This window comes from Fusarium redolens (assembly GCF_020744475.1).
Source record: "Fusarium redolens strain MPI-CAGE-AT-0023 chromosome Unknown BKA55scaffold_9, whole genome shotgun sequence".
NCBI lineage: Eukaryota > Fungi > Ascomycota > Sordariomycetes > Hypocreales > Nectriaceae > Fusarium > Fusarium redolens.
The window spans coordinates 427,415-440,777 of record NW_025763672.1 but is presented as its reverse complement, the minus strand read 5'-3'; the positions used below and the strand labels follow the sequence as shown (position 1 = coordinate 440,777).

Genomic DNA, 13,363 nt, shown 5'->3' with positions numbered 1-13,363 from the left:
AAAGGGTTTCACCGCGTCATAGACAAGATACATCAATTAAGAAGACCGGATCTCGACGGGAGGCTTGATAGATGACAAGATGAACTATCCGGGGAAGTGTGGCTTGTATATAAGAGTGACCTACATCGTGAAATATCACAGAAGTCTTGTGTGTTAGTTACTTTGAAGATATAACAATTCACGATATTTACGTCAAAATGGCTCCTTCAGCAACAGACACCTCCTTCGCAGCCCATGTAGCAAGCCAATTCCAATCCTACGAATCAGACCGTCAAGCCTCCTCCAAAGAAACCCTCTACACCACCTCCAACGGCGTCCCCATCGCCCACCCCTACGAAACCCAACGAGCCGGTGAAAACGGCCCTCTTCTCCTGCAAGACTTTCACTTGATCGATCTTCTCTCCCACTTTGACCGTGAGCGTATTCCAGAGCGCGTTGTTCACGCCAAGGGAAGTGGTGCACATGGTTATTTTGAGTGTACGGACCCGCTTGATGATTTGTGCCTGGCGGATATTCTGTCGGAGAAGGGGAAGAGATGTTCGGTTAGTATGAGGTTTTCGACGGTGGGGGGTGAGTCGGGATCGCACGATATGGCGAGAGATCCGAGGGGTTTTTCGGTGAAGATGAGGACTGATGAGGGTGTAAGTGATCTAAGTGAAATATTGTGGTGAGATGCTGATTTGTACAGAACTGGGATATGGTCTTTAACAACACTCCTGTCTTCTTCTTGAGAGATCCCGCCAAGTTCCCTCACTTTATTCACACTCAGAAGCGAGACCCCAGTAAGTCTCTTTATCTTCTATACAATTGATCGCTTGGCTAATAGACAAGGCACTCACCTCACTCACGCCGACGACTCTTTCATGTTCTGGGACTACCTCTCCCAGAACCCCGAATCAATCCACCAAGTCATGATCCTCATGGGTGACAGGGGGATCCCGAAAAACTACCGTCAAATTCACGGCTATAGCGGTCACACCTTTAAGCTTGTCAACAAGGCTGGCGATTGGGTTTACTGTCAAATTCACCTCAAGTCGATGCAGGGTGTTGACTTTGTCACCCAGGAGGAGTCAGCCGATTACTCTCCTGATCACTCACAAAAGGATTTGTATGAAGCTATCCAGAATGGAGATTACCCCAAGTGGACTCTTGAAGTTCAGACTATGACTCCTAAGGAGGCCGAGGAGTTGTGGGAGAAGCAAAATATTAATGTCTTCGACCTCACTCACGTGTGGCCTCAGAAGAAATTCCCTCGTCGCAAGGTCGGAGAGTTCACACTCAATGAGAATGCGATTAACTACTTTGCGGAAGTCGAGCAGATTGCTTTCAACCCATCTCATCTGCCCCCCGGCGTTGAGCCATCGGCCGATCCTGTTCTTCAGTCCCGATTATTCTCTTATCCGGATACACATCGCCATCGTCTTGGAGTCAACTACCAGCAACTTCCCGTCAACGCGACCAGAACAGGATACCAGTTTGGAAACTTCCAGCGTGACGGTCAGATGGCGTTTTACAATCAGGGCGCGCGCCCTAATTACTTATCCTCTATTGATCCTATCAAGTTCCGTCCCAGGACCGTCGATCAGGATAAGACTCACGGCCACTTCACCGGCGAAGCCATTACGTTCCTCACCGAAATCCGACCAGAAGACTTCAACGCCCCTCGCGCACTTTGGCGAAACGTCTTCGATGAGCCCGCGAGAGAGAGGTTTATCAATAATGTGACCGGCAAGATGAAGCTTTGCAAGCAAGAAGAGCCTTTGAAGCGACAGATCGCCATCTTCCGGGAGGTTGATCCTGAAATTGCTGAGAGATTGGAGAAGTCAACTGACATCAAGGGATACGATGGAATTGCCAACATGACGTTTAATGGCACGCACAACGGCATGACTCCTGATGGGAAGAACAAACTTGCGAATGGAATTGTGGATAAGAGTAAGAGTCCTGCGGCACGCCAAGGTGCGCCAGGTTCTGGGGCTCATAGCAGATTGGAGACCAACGGAAAGTCAAACGGTGTAAATGGACATTAAATAGTTTTCAATAGCGTCAATACTATCCTCCCTCATCGAATCTCACCCCAAACTTCCTCCGTGCCCTCTGTACCTCCCTCCGTATCCTTCTCCGTCTTCTCCTCCGTCTTCCGTCCCGAATCTCCTCCGTGTGGGGCCGTTCTACTTCCCCTCCTCCTTCCCCTCCGCCCTAGGAGCCTGCCAACTACAACTCGGCGGCGCACACGTCTCAGCACACTTAACACACGCCAATTCGCTCTTCCTAAAGCTCCCCTTGATAATCCTCTTATCGTCAAACGCATATCTCGGACAATGCATCGTCGGGCCCGCGTTCCGCCCAAACAGTCGTCGCTGGTAATCGCACGCCGAACCTAGGTCGTCCACCGCGTAGAACATGTCAATGTAGTGGAAAGCCTCGCCGCCGATTATGGCGCGGCCGCGGGTCATTTGGGGGCATTCGGGGCCTTTGGCGCAGCAGCATACCATGCGCTGGAAAGAGTATGTGCACATTCTTCTGTTCTGTTTCAATAGTGAGGAGGTTTGTTGTTGGAGCAGAGAGGGTTTGGCAGAAGGGGGAATAAGGGGGTTTGAGATATGGGATTTATATTGAGGTTGGATGGTTGTATATATGAGAATTGCCGGCCCGTCACACCTCCTCCGGCTCCGCAAACCCCAAAGGGTGGTCTGTTTGTCCAACTCCCGTTGTACCATGCGGCGAGCCGTAACCAACGACGGGGGTCGCGGGACAAAGTGCAAACACGGTCTTGGGAACTCGAGATAGACGAGACGGGTCAGTATCGCGAGTGCGACTAACACGGTAACCACACTCTCTATTTCTCCCTAGATACCTTGTTAATCCATCTGATCAACAGTCGTAGCATCACCGTTTCGTCCTCCCGGTACACCAGCAATCTCCTTATCCTTCTCACCAACAGGATATCTCCACCCAAAAGAATCCTCAGCTCGTCCAAGTTGAATATCCTTCAGATGCGTAAGCAACTTCTCAAACAGCGGTCCAGGCTCTTCACTCCCATCCTTGATATACGTAACAACATCCTCCCTCCCATCAATACGTCGCGTAATACTCCTAATCGGCACCAGCGCCGCCGCAGTACCCGCTGCAAATACCTCTGTAAACTCCTTGAGCTCCTCATACTTGATCGCTCTCTTCTCCACGGTCCATCCGTAGCTGCGCGCTAGTTCCTGGATGCTATCGCTCGTGACACTCTCGATAACATTCTTGCTGTCCGGTACCGCGAGGGTGACTTGTCCCCCGTTGTCCTTGACACCGATGAAGCCGCTCGTGCTGAACTCGTCAATCTCTTCGTGGCGCACACTGTCCAGGTGCAGCGTGATACCATAGCCCTCGTCACGCGCCTTATCGCTCCATCGCAGCACAGGAGCGTAGTTACCACCAACCTTTGCATTACCCGTGCCATTCGGCGCCGCACGATCGAAGTCCTCAAGAATAAGTGCTTTCACAGGATGAGCACCATGGTAAACACCCGTAGGAATGACAAACACCGCAAAGATATATTCATCCGGCGGGGAAAGACCAAGCTGAGCACTTGAACCATACAGCTGTGGACGAATATACAGCGCAGCGCCAGTGTCGTGAGGAGGAACGTATTCGGCGTTTAAAGCGACAGCGGCGCGAACGGCCTCGAGGAAGAGATCTTCGGGGACTTGGGGCATTGAAACGACTTCTGCAGAGTGTTGAAGACGTTTTGCGTTACGGTTGGGGCGGAAGATGGTGATTGCTTCATCGTTGGGGGTTCGGAAGGCCTTGAGACCTTCGTAGGCTTGTTGGCCGTAGTTGAGAGCTGGAGCCATGCCGTGGATGCGCATGAAGGGATCGGCGACGAAGTGAAGAGGAGTCCATTTTCCTGTGCTTCGACTGTATGTTGATTCAATATGACCATTGACTGTAATTATCAATACAATAGCTTCGAGGATAGTCAATTGGGTAGGGAGCTAACCTTCGCGGACCTTGAAGCCCACATTGGACCAGTCAATGGTATTAACAGGCGGAGGAGGAAAAGCAGCCATTTCGATTACACAATCTCAATCTCAAACTTGGCTGCAGCTCAAAAGTCAACGTTCAATCCAGCCTCTTTTATACCCTCAAGCCACTTACATTTATAAGCTTTCAGTAAGTCGTAGTAAGAACGAGAAGATGCTTTGGCAATCGACACTAAATTCCTGACTCCCAGTAAGATTTATCTGGGCCGATGTCGCAAGGCGCGGGGTGCTTTGCGGCAGTTTATTTTTGGCTGTTTTCAGGGCGCATAATTCGCTGCTGGCAGCTGGATTTCACCGGTGTGATGTCATGAGCGGGAAAACGGTTGGAACGGTAATTAACGTTTTGTTGAGAGTCAAGGGATATCGGAAACGGCGGGAGGCGTGAGATCAAATTGGGTTGGATGAAGTTATATCCTTCTATTTGTTTATCCTAATACCCAGTTCTAAGGATGCGGAATGAACGATGTGCCTATACAGAGTATATGGCTTGGAGTTGAGTGTGCTAAGAAACCATTTACTCGCGAGAGTCCGTAATAATGAAAACCTCATTCCTTGTTGTAACCCATACCCATCATAACGACTCTAACGGCATAACTAAAGAGAAACAAAAATCATATAAGTCTACTCTCTTGGTGTCGTCGAGTTACTGGACGTGACGATCGTTTTAATACCCCTGCGCCCGCTGACCCAACGCCAACGGCACAAAGACAAATGCAATAACACGCAAGAATTCCATAATAAACCTGTAGTCAGGCAAGAGAAGCGAGACGCTGGAGACAAGAGAGGACGCCTGCAAAAGTTAGTATACTGCTGAATACGGATCTGTCGCAAAGGGAAACGTACCACTGACACCCTGCGTAAGGGTGGCTGTTGCTTCGGTGTTGCGGTTACCAAGACTGACGGTAACGACGTTCTCTACGGATCCGTCGTCTTGAAGTCTGTTTGCCCACTTAAACACCTTCTCATCTTCTCGTCCATCACCAATGACCATCAAAAAGTCAACGGGCGTCTTGTGCTCTTGCGTAGAGCTCATCTCCTCCTTCAGAGTCTCAAACACCTGTCTAGCAGCGGTTCGCTTTGTCCAGTCTATAGGCTCAACAGCGATACAACCGTCCAAGGCGATAGCATGAACGCGCTGAGACTCGCAGGCATCATTGACGTGACTGGCGCAATCTGAAGCCTGTCGTGAAGCGGACTCATAGTCCTCTGCACTCTTGTAGTGGAAGATCAGACTGCAGCGACGCTCCTCGATCTCAGCACCAGGGGTTCGCTCGAGGTAGTATGTCATGATAGGTCGCACTGACTCCTTCCAATCCTTGACGTGATCGAGATCAGCCATCTCAGTCCATGAATCGCTGCCATGGACCTTGAGGAAGCATCCGTTCTCAGCAATCAGGCCCAGGTTGGGAACTCGGCGGAAGACTCTATCAAGCTCCTCGGGTCGGCGACCAGACATGACGTAGACAGTATTGCGCTCATCAAGGAGCAAGTCGTTCAACACGTCAAGTGTTCGCTGGGGGCTGATGGGAATGATCTGGTTGACAGGACCCCAAGCGACAAGTGTGCCCTCGTAGTCTATGATGAAAAGTCGACGTTCCGCCTTGAGATATTTGTTAGATAGGGCGGGAATCGACAATCGAGGAACGGATGTCTGATCGCGCTTGTGCTGCTCCTCGTACACAATATCCAGGCGGCCAAGGAACTCAGTAAACCAATGTGAACCAGTGTGGTTGATAACACGGTCGTAAAGGTTCTTCCATCGCCTATCCTTCTCTTCCTCGCTCATCTCCAAAGCCTGCTTGATAGCATCGGCGCACTGTCGGTAATCCCAAGGGTTCACTGCAAGCTCATTCTTGCCGAAGAGAGAAGAAGTTCCAGTGAATTCGGAAAGAATCAGGGAACCGTGCTTCTTCTCAGGAAGAAGCTTTCCATCTTGAGAGAAAAGGTACTCGTGGGATGTCAAGTTCATACCCTCACGTTGGCTGGTAATCATGAGCGCATCGGCAATGGTCAACAGAGCAAGGTATTGAGCGTAGTCAATATCTTGCTTGAGGTAAACCACTGGCTGATACGCAAGATTGGCCCACGATGAGTTGACTCTGGTCACTATGTCGCTAACGGTGGCCTCGAGATCACTCTTTTCGCTGGATGAAAGGGCGACTTGGATGAGGACAGTATTCTCACGCCACTGAGGGTTCTTGTTGAGGAAGAGCTCGTAGGAAAGTAGCTTCTGACGAACACCACGGACGTGGTCAAGCTTGTCGCGAGCAACAATGAGCTTCTTGCCCTTGTAACGTTCCTGCATAACCTGTAGCCACTTTGCAACATCTGGGGCATCAAGATGTTCACGAAGACTGACAGGATCGATACCAATGGCAAGGTGAATGACATCGACAAAGCGGTCTTCAAGCTGGAGACCATCCGGTGTAGCCTCAGCACTCAAAATACGACTGCAAGTCTGGAGAAAATGACGTCCGTACTCATGAATTTGGAAGCCAACGAGGTTAGCACCGAGCATGCCCTCAAGAAGCTCCTTTCGAACAGCCAAGCATCGGAAGACCTCAGAGGAAGGGAAAGCGACGTGTAGGAAGAAACCGATCTTGGCCTCGGGGAGCTTCTTGCGGACCATGCCAGGAACGAGAAGCAGATGATAATCGTGGATCCAGATGACATCACCACGCTTCCAGTTCTTGACAATCTGGTCGGCAAAGGCCTGGTTAACATTGACGTAGTACTTCCACGAGTGGTCTTCGTAGGCTTTGCTCTTGGGGTTGTCGGGGATCTGGTAGTGGAAGACAGGCCACAAGATGTGCTTGCAGAAATGAGCATAATGACCATCAAAGTCCTTATCGGAACAAAAGACAGTCAACATGTTGTGCTCATTCGCTAGAACAGCTTCAATGTCCTCCTTCTGCTGCGTACCCTCGAGGGCATCGGTGGGCATGCCAAGAGTGCCCACCCAAGTAATATCGTCAATCTTCCCATCGCGGGCAGCGGCCTCAGCAGCATTGCGAAGACCTCCGTTGCCCTGATCGGCATTTACAACCATCCAGCCGGCTGAGGCAAAGACTCGATCGTGGCTGTCGCTTCTAACCAGCGATCTCGGTTGAAGAACTCCCTGGCGACCAAGCTCGCGGGCCTTTTGCATTATTCGATTGTTCTCGGAGAGGGAAGCTGAGGGAGGGGGAGAGTTCGCGCGAGACTTGGGCTGGTTGGCTCGGCTGCCCCAGGTCTTTGCATGCTCAATGCTTGAGCTAGCGCCATGAGGAAATTGTATTCTGAATCCATCTTCGTTCGCGAATAGATTGGAATCAGTCTCTTCGGTCGGTGTATGAGGAGGTGTTATATCCTCTTTCTGGAAAAGACTCGGTTGGCGAGCTAGAGGAGCAGGTCGTCCACCGGTTGGAGCAGCGGGTTTGGGCTTGGGAGGAAGAGGAGCAGCTTTTGCAGCCTTGGGGTTTGAGGATCCGGACAACGAAGCTCGAGTGGGATCGGCGCCGAGGGGAGGTGTACCGGGGAGGGTAAAGTGAATTGTTTTGGGGAGGAAGCTATCGTCATATTAGTACTCGTCATTTTTCGCCAAGGTTTGGTGGGCTTTTAACGATGGAGGGGCTAGAGCGGGGAAGCAACAAAAAATCATCGAGGGAGGCAGCATACAGAGAACACACAAAGACGGTCATTTTGACTGATGTTTTATGTGAGAATTGCTCAAGAAGCTAATTTGTTGGTGTAGGGTTCTTGTCCTCGTAGTTCGAGTCTTGTTGGATGTGAAAGGTTAACGAGAATCAAGTTGATCGAGATACTATTGAATTCTCTCGTATGACGACTTCATGTGGATGTAGAACTGAAAATACAAGTGGCAGAGGAGTCGAGTTTTGTTGAGGGATGTAGCTTGTCGCAGGCAAAACGCCTCTTTGTCGCAGATGTGCTCAGCTGTAAGATCGAGCCGAAAGTGGCGAATAGCACCGCAAACGGTTGAATGCGCACAGCAGAAAGATGGGAATCTGCAAGGTTGATAAATGAAACCAAGAGAGTAAGTAATTTGAATGAGAAAATCTCCGATATGGCCGCTGTTGCTCCGTGTCGTCAGATTCGTCAGGTGGTTATACTGTTGCACGGTTGATCAAGCTTGGATAGCTCCAAGATCGTTGCTTAACAGCTCCTTTTTTTTTTTCTGCCGCCGGGGGTCGATCGACAATTAATAAAGGATTTGTTTGAGAGGTATTTTCCAGTAAAGGAACAACCTATAAAATAGCCCTGTCAGTTTCGAAATGGTCTGGACTGGGCTGTGATTGTCTGGATGAGTTGGATGGGTGTATAGAAAGACAGGGAATGTGAGGAAATGCAGCCAGTAAAGTCCAGCGCTCACTCTGACGTAATGATTGCTCTACAACCTTTGGGCAGCTGGAATGGGATTGACAAGGGCAGTTTTAAGCCTCAAGCGAGAACCGCTGGTACCTGATAAATAAAAGAAATCGTCTGTCCAAGTGGAGAATTATAGTATGAGCACCATGTGAACAAAAGAAGCGGACAATTTTGGACTGTGACGAAGGGCCGATTCAAAGTGTGCTATGATAGAAGACAGAAACAAGAAAGGAGACTCAAATGAGGCGGTTCAACAAAAAAAAAAAAAAAAATAGGAAACATATAACGCACAGAAAGAAATCAATCGTGACGTAGTTTGTGAGAAAAGGAATCGAGATCAGTTGTTGAGGATCTCGAGACAGGAGAGTTTGGTCCGTGATCCACGAAGAACCAAGCTCAGGTCAGGTTTAAAAGTTGATAGCTTGGAACAAGGTGGAATATTCATGTCCAATTGAGGAGGGGTGTGGTGTAAGACAACCAAAGCAGGAGGGGCATCAATCGGTATAAAAACCTGGTCTTTTTTTCTTCTTCTTCTATTTAGTACCCAATCTGAAGCCTTTCCTCTCTGAGCTTTTAATTCTTTCTCGTGATGAGACAAAAAATAACGCCAATAACGAAACAAGACAAGATAAATCGGAGCGTGGACCGATGTACAAAGACCGTGTGTGGAGTTTCAGGCCCCACGATAGCCTGTCATTGTTGTTTAGGCGGAGCTTTACATAGCGGGTAGGCTAAACACGGGTCGAAAGCAAAAAAAACAAGGATGATCTATGGATGATGAGACAGAGTCAACAGCAGGGCCCGGTAATGTTTGGCTGATATGATAAGAGTCGAAGGTGACATGATAATTCGGCATTTGGCTGAGAAACCTTGTACTACATACATAGCACTATGTAAAAACGTTGATTGACTGTGCCTGGATGTGTTGATCAATGGGGAAGGAGATGTACATGGAAATAACCAGGTGCCATTGGCCTACGAATGGAGAAAATGCCTCCGGTTGATGTGAGTTCCATTGGGTGGTGATGCTGTATTGGTGGGAGGCTGTTAACCAATCTCTCGGGCCTGTAGGTTGTGTGTAGGTGTAGGTGCACAGTTACCCCAATGGATGGACATGAGGTGGCCTCTCAAATCGACACGCCCTCTTGTATTTCGTTGATCATGCACTTCACATGCCTGATAGACTGACAGCTTGGTATTTGCCCATGACTGTCTTATACTCAGGCATTTGGAGTTGAACTACGGTATGGTAGTGACTGGGGCTCAGCGAGAGAAAGCTATAGAACATGGTTGCTCTATGAGGTTATTCTATAAAGGTTTCGTAGCCCGATCATCAATGACACTGTTTAGACTCTCGTCCATGCACCATGCTCTACGTAACGCCGGCTATTCTTGACATGTACGCATTCATGACATCTAGGTAACCATCACCGTCTGAACTACGCCTGAAACAACCACCACCATCTCACCAACCACGCCAAGCCAGACTATCTTTTCATCTTTCCCTCGCTACAACAACTCGTCCATTCATGCACTTCACTCAAAAAGATTATCTCACACCCTTGTCCAAAAACTGGCTGCACCGGCCCGTTTGCCATACCACGCCGTCTTGCACGGGCCGTTTCTACTTCCCGTCTTCGCATCAGATTGACTGAATTCGACTCAATTTGCCGCATCATTAGGAAATCTTGAGATTAAAAACCGCATAGACCATGCGATTGGAGAGATGCATGCGGTTGGTGGCGTGCATTTGAGATGGGATGCGTGTGTAACTTGCAGAAGAATGGTGATGTTATGCGTCTTGTTTTCATCGGACAGATTCCATCTCAAAACAAGCCCGAGTATTCCGCCCTTGGATAACGAGTCTCAGTTTGAGGTCTTGAATACTGACAAGAGGTTAACTTTCTCTCTAGAAGATCGTCAGGGGACCCTTTCCTATTCTTGATATTGTTTCTCAACTTAGATGCACCCCGCAGCTTCTCCGTGGTGGAGTAATTCCTGTGCCTCTTCAATTCTTAGTCCAACCCGAGAATGTGCCTCGGGGCAATGGACAAGAATAATTGAGTCAGATATTGGGGTAATCACGGTCCGTGTCACATGAAAATCGTGATCAATCACTATCCTCTGATATGATCATGATCAGTAGATGTCTACAGTGCAGCCTGGACATGCAACATGCACGCATCTTCTCCAACTTTCCAAGCACCGGATTCCCGTAACATCACACAATGCGGCAACAGGGATATTCGGTTTTCACCTGAGCCCACAGCCGGCCGGAGTACCGGGGGCCCGCAACGGGACCGGACAACTGCGTTTTTTTTTCTGCGTGTAAGCACTTGTTACATTCAAACAGTGATGCACATCTACCTGAGTACCTAGACATTGATGTTAGCCATTTTCTGAATTCCCCGCATCTCTTTAGGTTGCTCGCTGCCCGATGCTTTCCGGGGTCATATCATCCACTCACGATCAGCGGGGAAACCTCGTGGTGTCGATGGCAGGCTGTAACTTTGCAAGGTCTTGACTTCGAGAGAGAAAAAAAGAAACATCACTTGGAGATGCATCAGAAATGCAACGTCGGTCCGGGTCCGATATGATCCGACTAGGAGGGCTGGGCATCCAAGCCTGATTCGAGGACATGCAGTATGAGGCTTTCTACGTGATCGAGATGAGATGTTGGAGCCAACATGAAAGATAATTCTAGATATTTCGCTTGATGGAGTTCCAAGTTTAGCTGTGAACTTGCTTCGGGAATTCGGGATAAAGTAAACTTAGCTTGGACATGGTTTGCTTACCCCACAGCACCAACACCACTTTCTAGACAGGTTCCAACATATCGCGAGCTTCACTCAAGCCAGTCTCCTCATTACCAGCTCATCTAGTCTGTACATACGTGTTTCCAACAAAATCATAGTAACATTAGGTAAAAAGAGGCCCCATCTGCATACATGCGGACCTATCAACTTGACTGTCTTCAAAAGCCGCACCTCGATCGAGGGTGTTCAGTACCCGGTGGGACTACATCTTGGATCACAGTCTAGAAGCTCGCCTCAACTCCCGTGCATGCATGATCTGTTACAACGCCTCTGCTTGACAAAAGAAAAAAGACTGGCAGACTGAGAAGTATTGCGTGAGATTCGGAAGTCTCCCGTGCTGAGCGCCGCGTGTGCACCTAGAGATCGCATTCTGAAAGATAAGCCCAAGCACGTTTTCCTACGCCTCAAACACTATCCAGTGAAACATGCACGGCACAGCAAACTTATGAATCACTTCAGGGGTATCTTGACTTGTAACAGTAACAAACACCATTTTCGGGATTCTAATTCCGCCAGAGCCGAACGGCCTTGTCTTTACCACCGCTGCCAACCCTCTTTCCATCTGGTGCCCAATCCACCGCGTACACCTCGTCCTGGTGGCCGGGGAGATCCACGGCGAGTTTGTGAGAGGCCATTGACCACACCTTGAGTGTTGTGTCCTTTGATGCTGTGACGAGAAGACGTGAGTCTGCTGAGAAGGCGCATTGGTAGACGGGAGCTACGTGGCCGCGGAGGGTGTTGATGAACTTGCCGTCCCTATTATTGTTAGTATACGGAGTTGAATGTGGTTTGGAATGGCTTACCTGGCACTCCAGATCTTGGTGTGGTTATCCCATCCTGCACTGGCAATGAGAGATCCATCAGGGGAGAAAGTGACATGGTTCACCTGCTTCTGATGTCCCAACATACGCGCAACAGGCTTTGTGCTCTGAGCTGGGTCCCAAAGATACATAGTGAAATCATCACTAGCAGTGACCAACCGCTCAGCGATCCTCCCCTGGAACTTGGCAGCCTTCTCAAACCTCTCCTTAGCCTTGCTTCTCTTTCCCTCTTCCGTTTCAGGAACAGGTGTGTGGTCGTAGAATCCAGTCCTCAAGACAAAATCTGTCGAGAGTGCAAGATGGTTCACCCAATGGACATGAGATGACAAGGTGTGCACAAGAGTTCCCTTCTCAGCATTCCATACTCGGACCGTCTTGTCGTGACTGGCGCTGTATACGAGACCCTCGCCTCCCCATCGCACACAGCTTACACTGCTCTTGTGGCCAGATAGGACATGCTCCGTCTTTCCTGTGTTGACAACCCATATCCGGACTGTTGCATCTTTGCTTGCACTGGCTAACCGAGGTGTGCCGTCTCTCCAGAGATGATAAGGCTCCCAGACGATATTGGTCACCCACTTTGAGTGACCTGTCCAGGGGTTCCCAACAGCTTTTCCAGTTTCAGGGTCCCAAAGTCGAACAGACTTATCCATACTTCCAGTAGCGAGACGTGCACCATCAGGGGACCAAGCAACTGCCAACACCCATCCACCATGGCCGGAGAGTGTGTACTTAGGTGTTCCGGTATCAGTATCCCATATACGCGCTGTCTTATCTCCAGAACCTGTCGCTAATCGATTACTGTTCTTTGGGCTAAATTGAGCTGCGAGAATTGCTTCGCCATGACCGGGGATCTTATGGGACATGCGCGTTACGGGCTGGACCTTGAAGACAGCCTGAGGCTCGGCGCTAAGTGTGACAGTCGTTTCGAAAGGGTTCTCGATGCCATGGTTGCGGAGAAGCTGGAGGAGATCGGTAGGGTATTGGTCCACGATGATATCGCTATCTGGGATGTGAATTCGGAATCGATATGGCAGAAATTCTTCTTTTTCCTGCATCAAGTCAGCAAAGTCCTCACTATCGTCTCATAGCAGGTCACATACTCTAGCAAGTAAGGTATTTAACAAAAGCGACAAGTTCTTTTCTGAAGCATCCGCAAGAGGAACTTCAATCACATCTGCCATCTGCTTTCCATCTCCATCCAAGAATCTCGCCTTGAACGACCCAGCGGGTCCAGACGCAATCGCTGTAACATCTTGTTGGATCTGAGAGCGCTCAAGCTCTTCTCTCTTCTGCCGTTTCGACGGCGGGGGCACAATTGTCGCCATTT

The 13,363-nt window shown here is 49.4% G+C and overlaps 4 protein-coding genes across 4 annotated transcripts; 1 reads left to right on the top strand and 3 right to left on the bottom strand.

Annotated features, from left to right (window-relative positions):
* Window positions 1-197: 197 nt before the first annotated feature.
* On the top strand, window positions 198-2,030 carry BKA55DRAFT_644950 (catalase-like domain-containing protein; the record flags this gene model as incomplete). Its single annotated transcript, XM_046197192.1, has 3 exons — window positions 198-641; window positions 689-782; window positions 832-2,030. 3 exons carry the CDS (start codon window positions 198-200, stop codon window positions 2,028-2,030), a joined length of 1,737 nt encoding a protein of 578 aa, XP_046048446.1.
* An 831-nt stretch (window positions 2,031-2,861) lies between these two features.
* Window positions 2,862-4,058, bottom strand: BKA55DRAFT_690763 (aminotransferase; the record flags this gene model as incomplete). The annotated part of the gene is made up of 2 exons (XM_046199556.1): window positions 2,862-3,934; window positions 3,989-4,058. 2 exons carry the CDS (start codon window positions 4,056-4,058, stop codon window positions 2,862-2,864), a joined length of 1,143 nt encoding a protein of 380 aa, XP_046048445.1.
* Window positions 4,059-4,780: 722 nt separating this feature from the next.
* BKA55DRAFT_594553 (glycosyltransferase family 20-domain-containing protein) lies at window positions 4,781-7,711 on the bottom strand (the record flags this gene model as incomplete). Its single annotated transcript, XM_046195676.1, has 3 exons — window positions 4,781-4,821; window positions 4,875-7,579; window positions 7,689-7,711. The coding sequence occupies 3 exons, from the start codon at window positions 7,709-7,711 to the stop codon at window positions 4,781-4,783; spliced, it is 2,769 nt and encodes a 922-aa protein (XP_046048444.1).
* Window positions 7,712-11,715: 4,004 nt separating this feature from the next.
* Window positions 11,716-13,361, bottom strand: BKA55DRAFT_513687 (WD40-repeat-containing domain protein; the record flags this gene model as incomplete). Its single annotated transcript, XM_046187918.1, has 3 exons — window positions 11,716-11,968; window positions 12,016-13,085; window positions 13,137-13,361. 3 exons carry the CDS (start codon window positions 13,359-13,361, stop codon window positions 11,716-11,718), a joined length of 1,548 nt encoding a protein of 515 aa, XP_046048443.1.
* Between the last annotated feature and the right edge of the window lie 2 nt (window positions 13,362-13,363).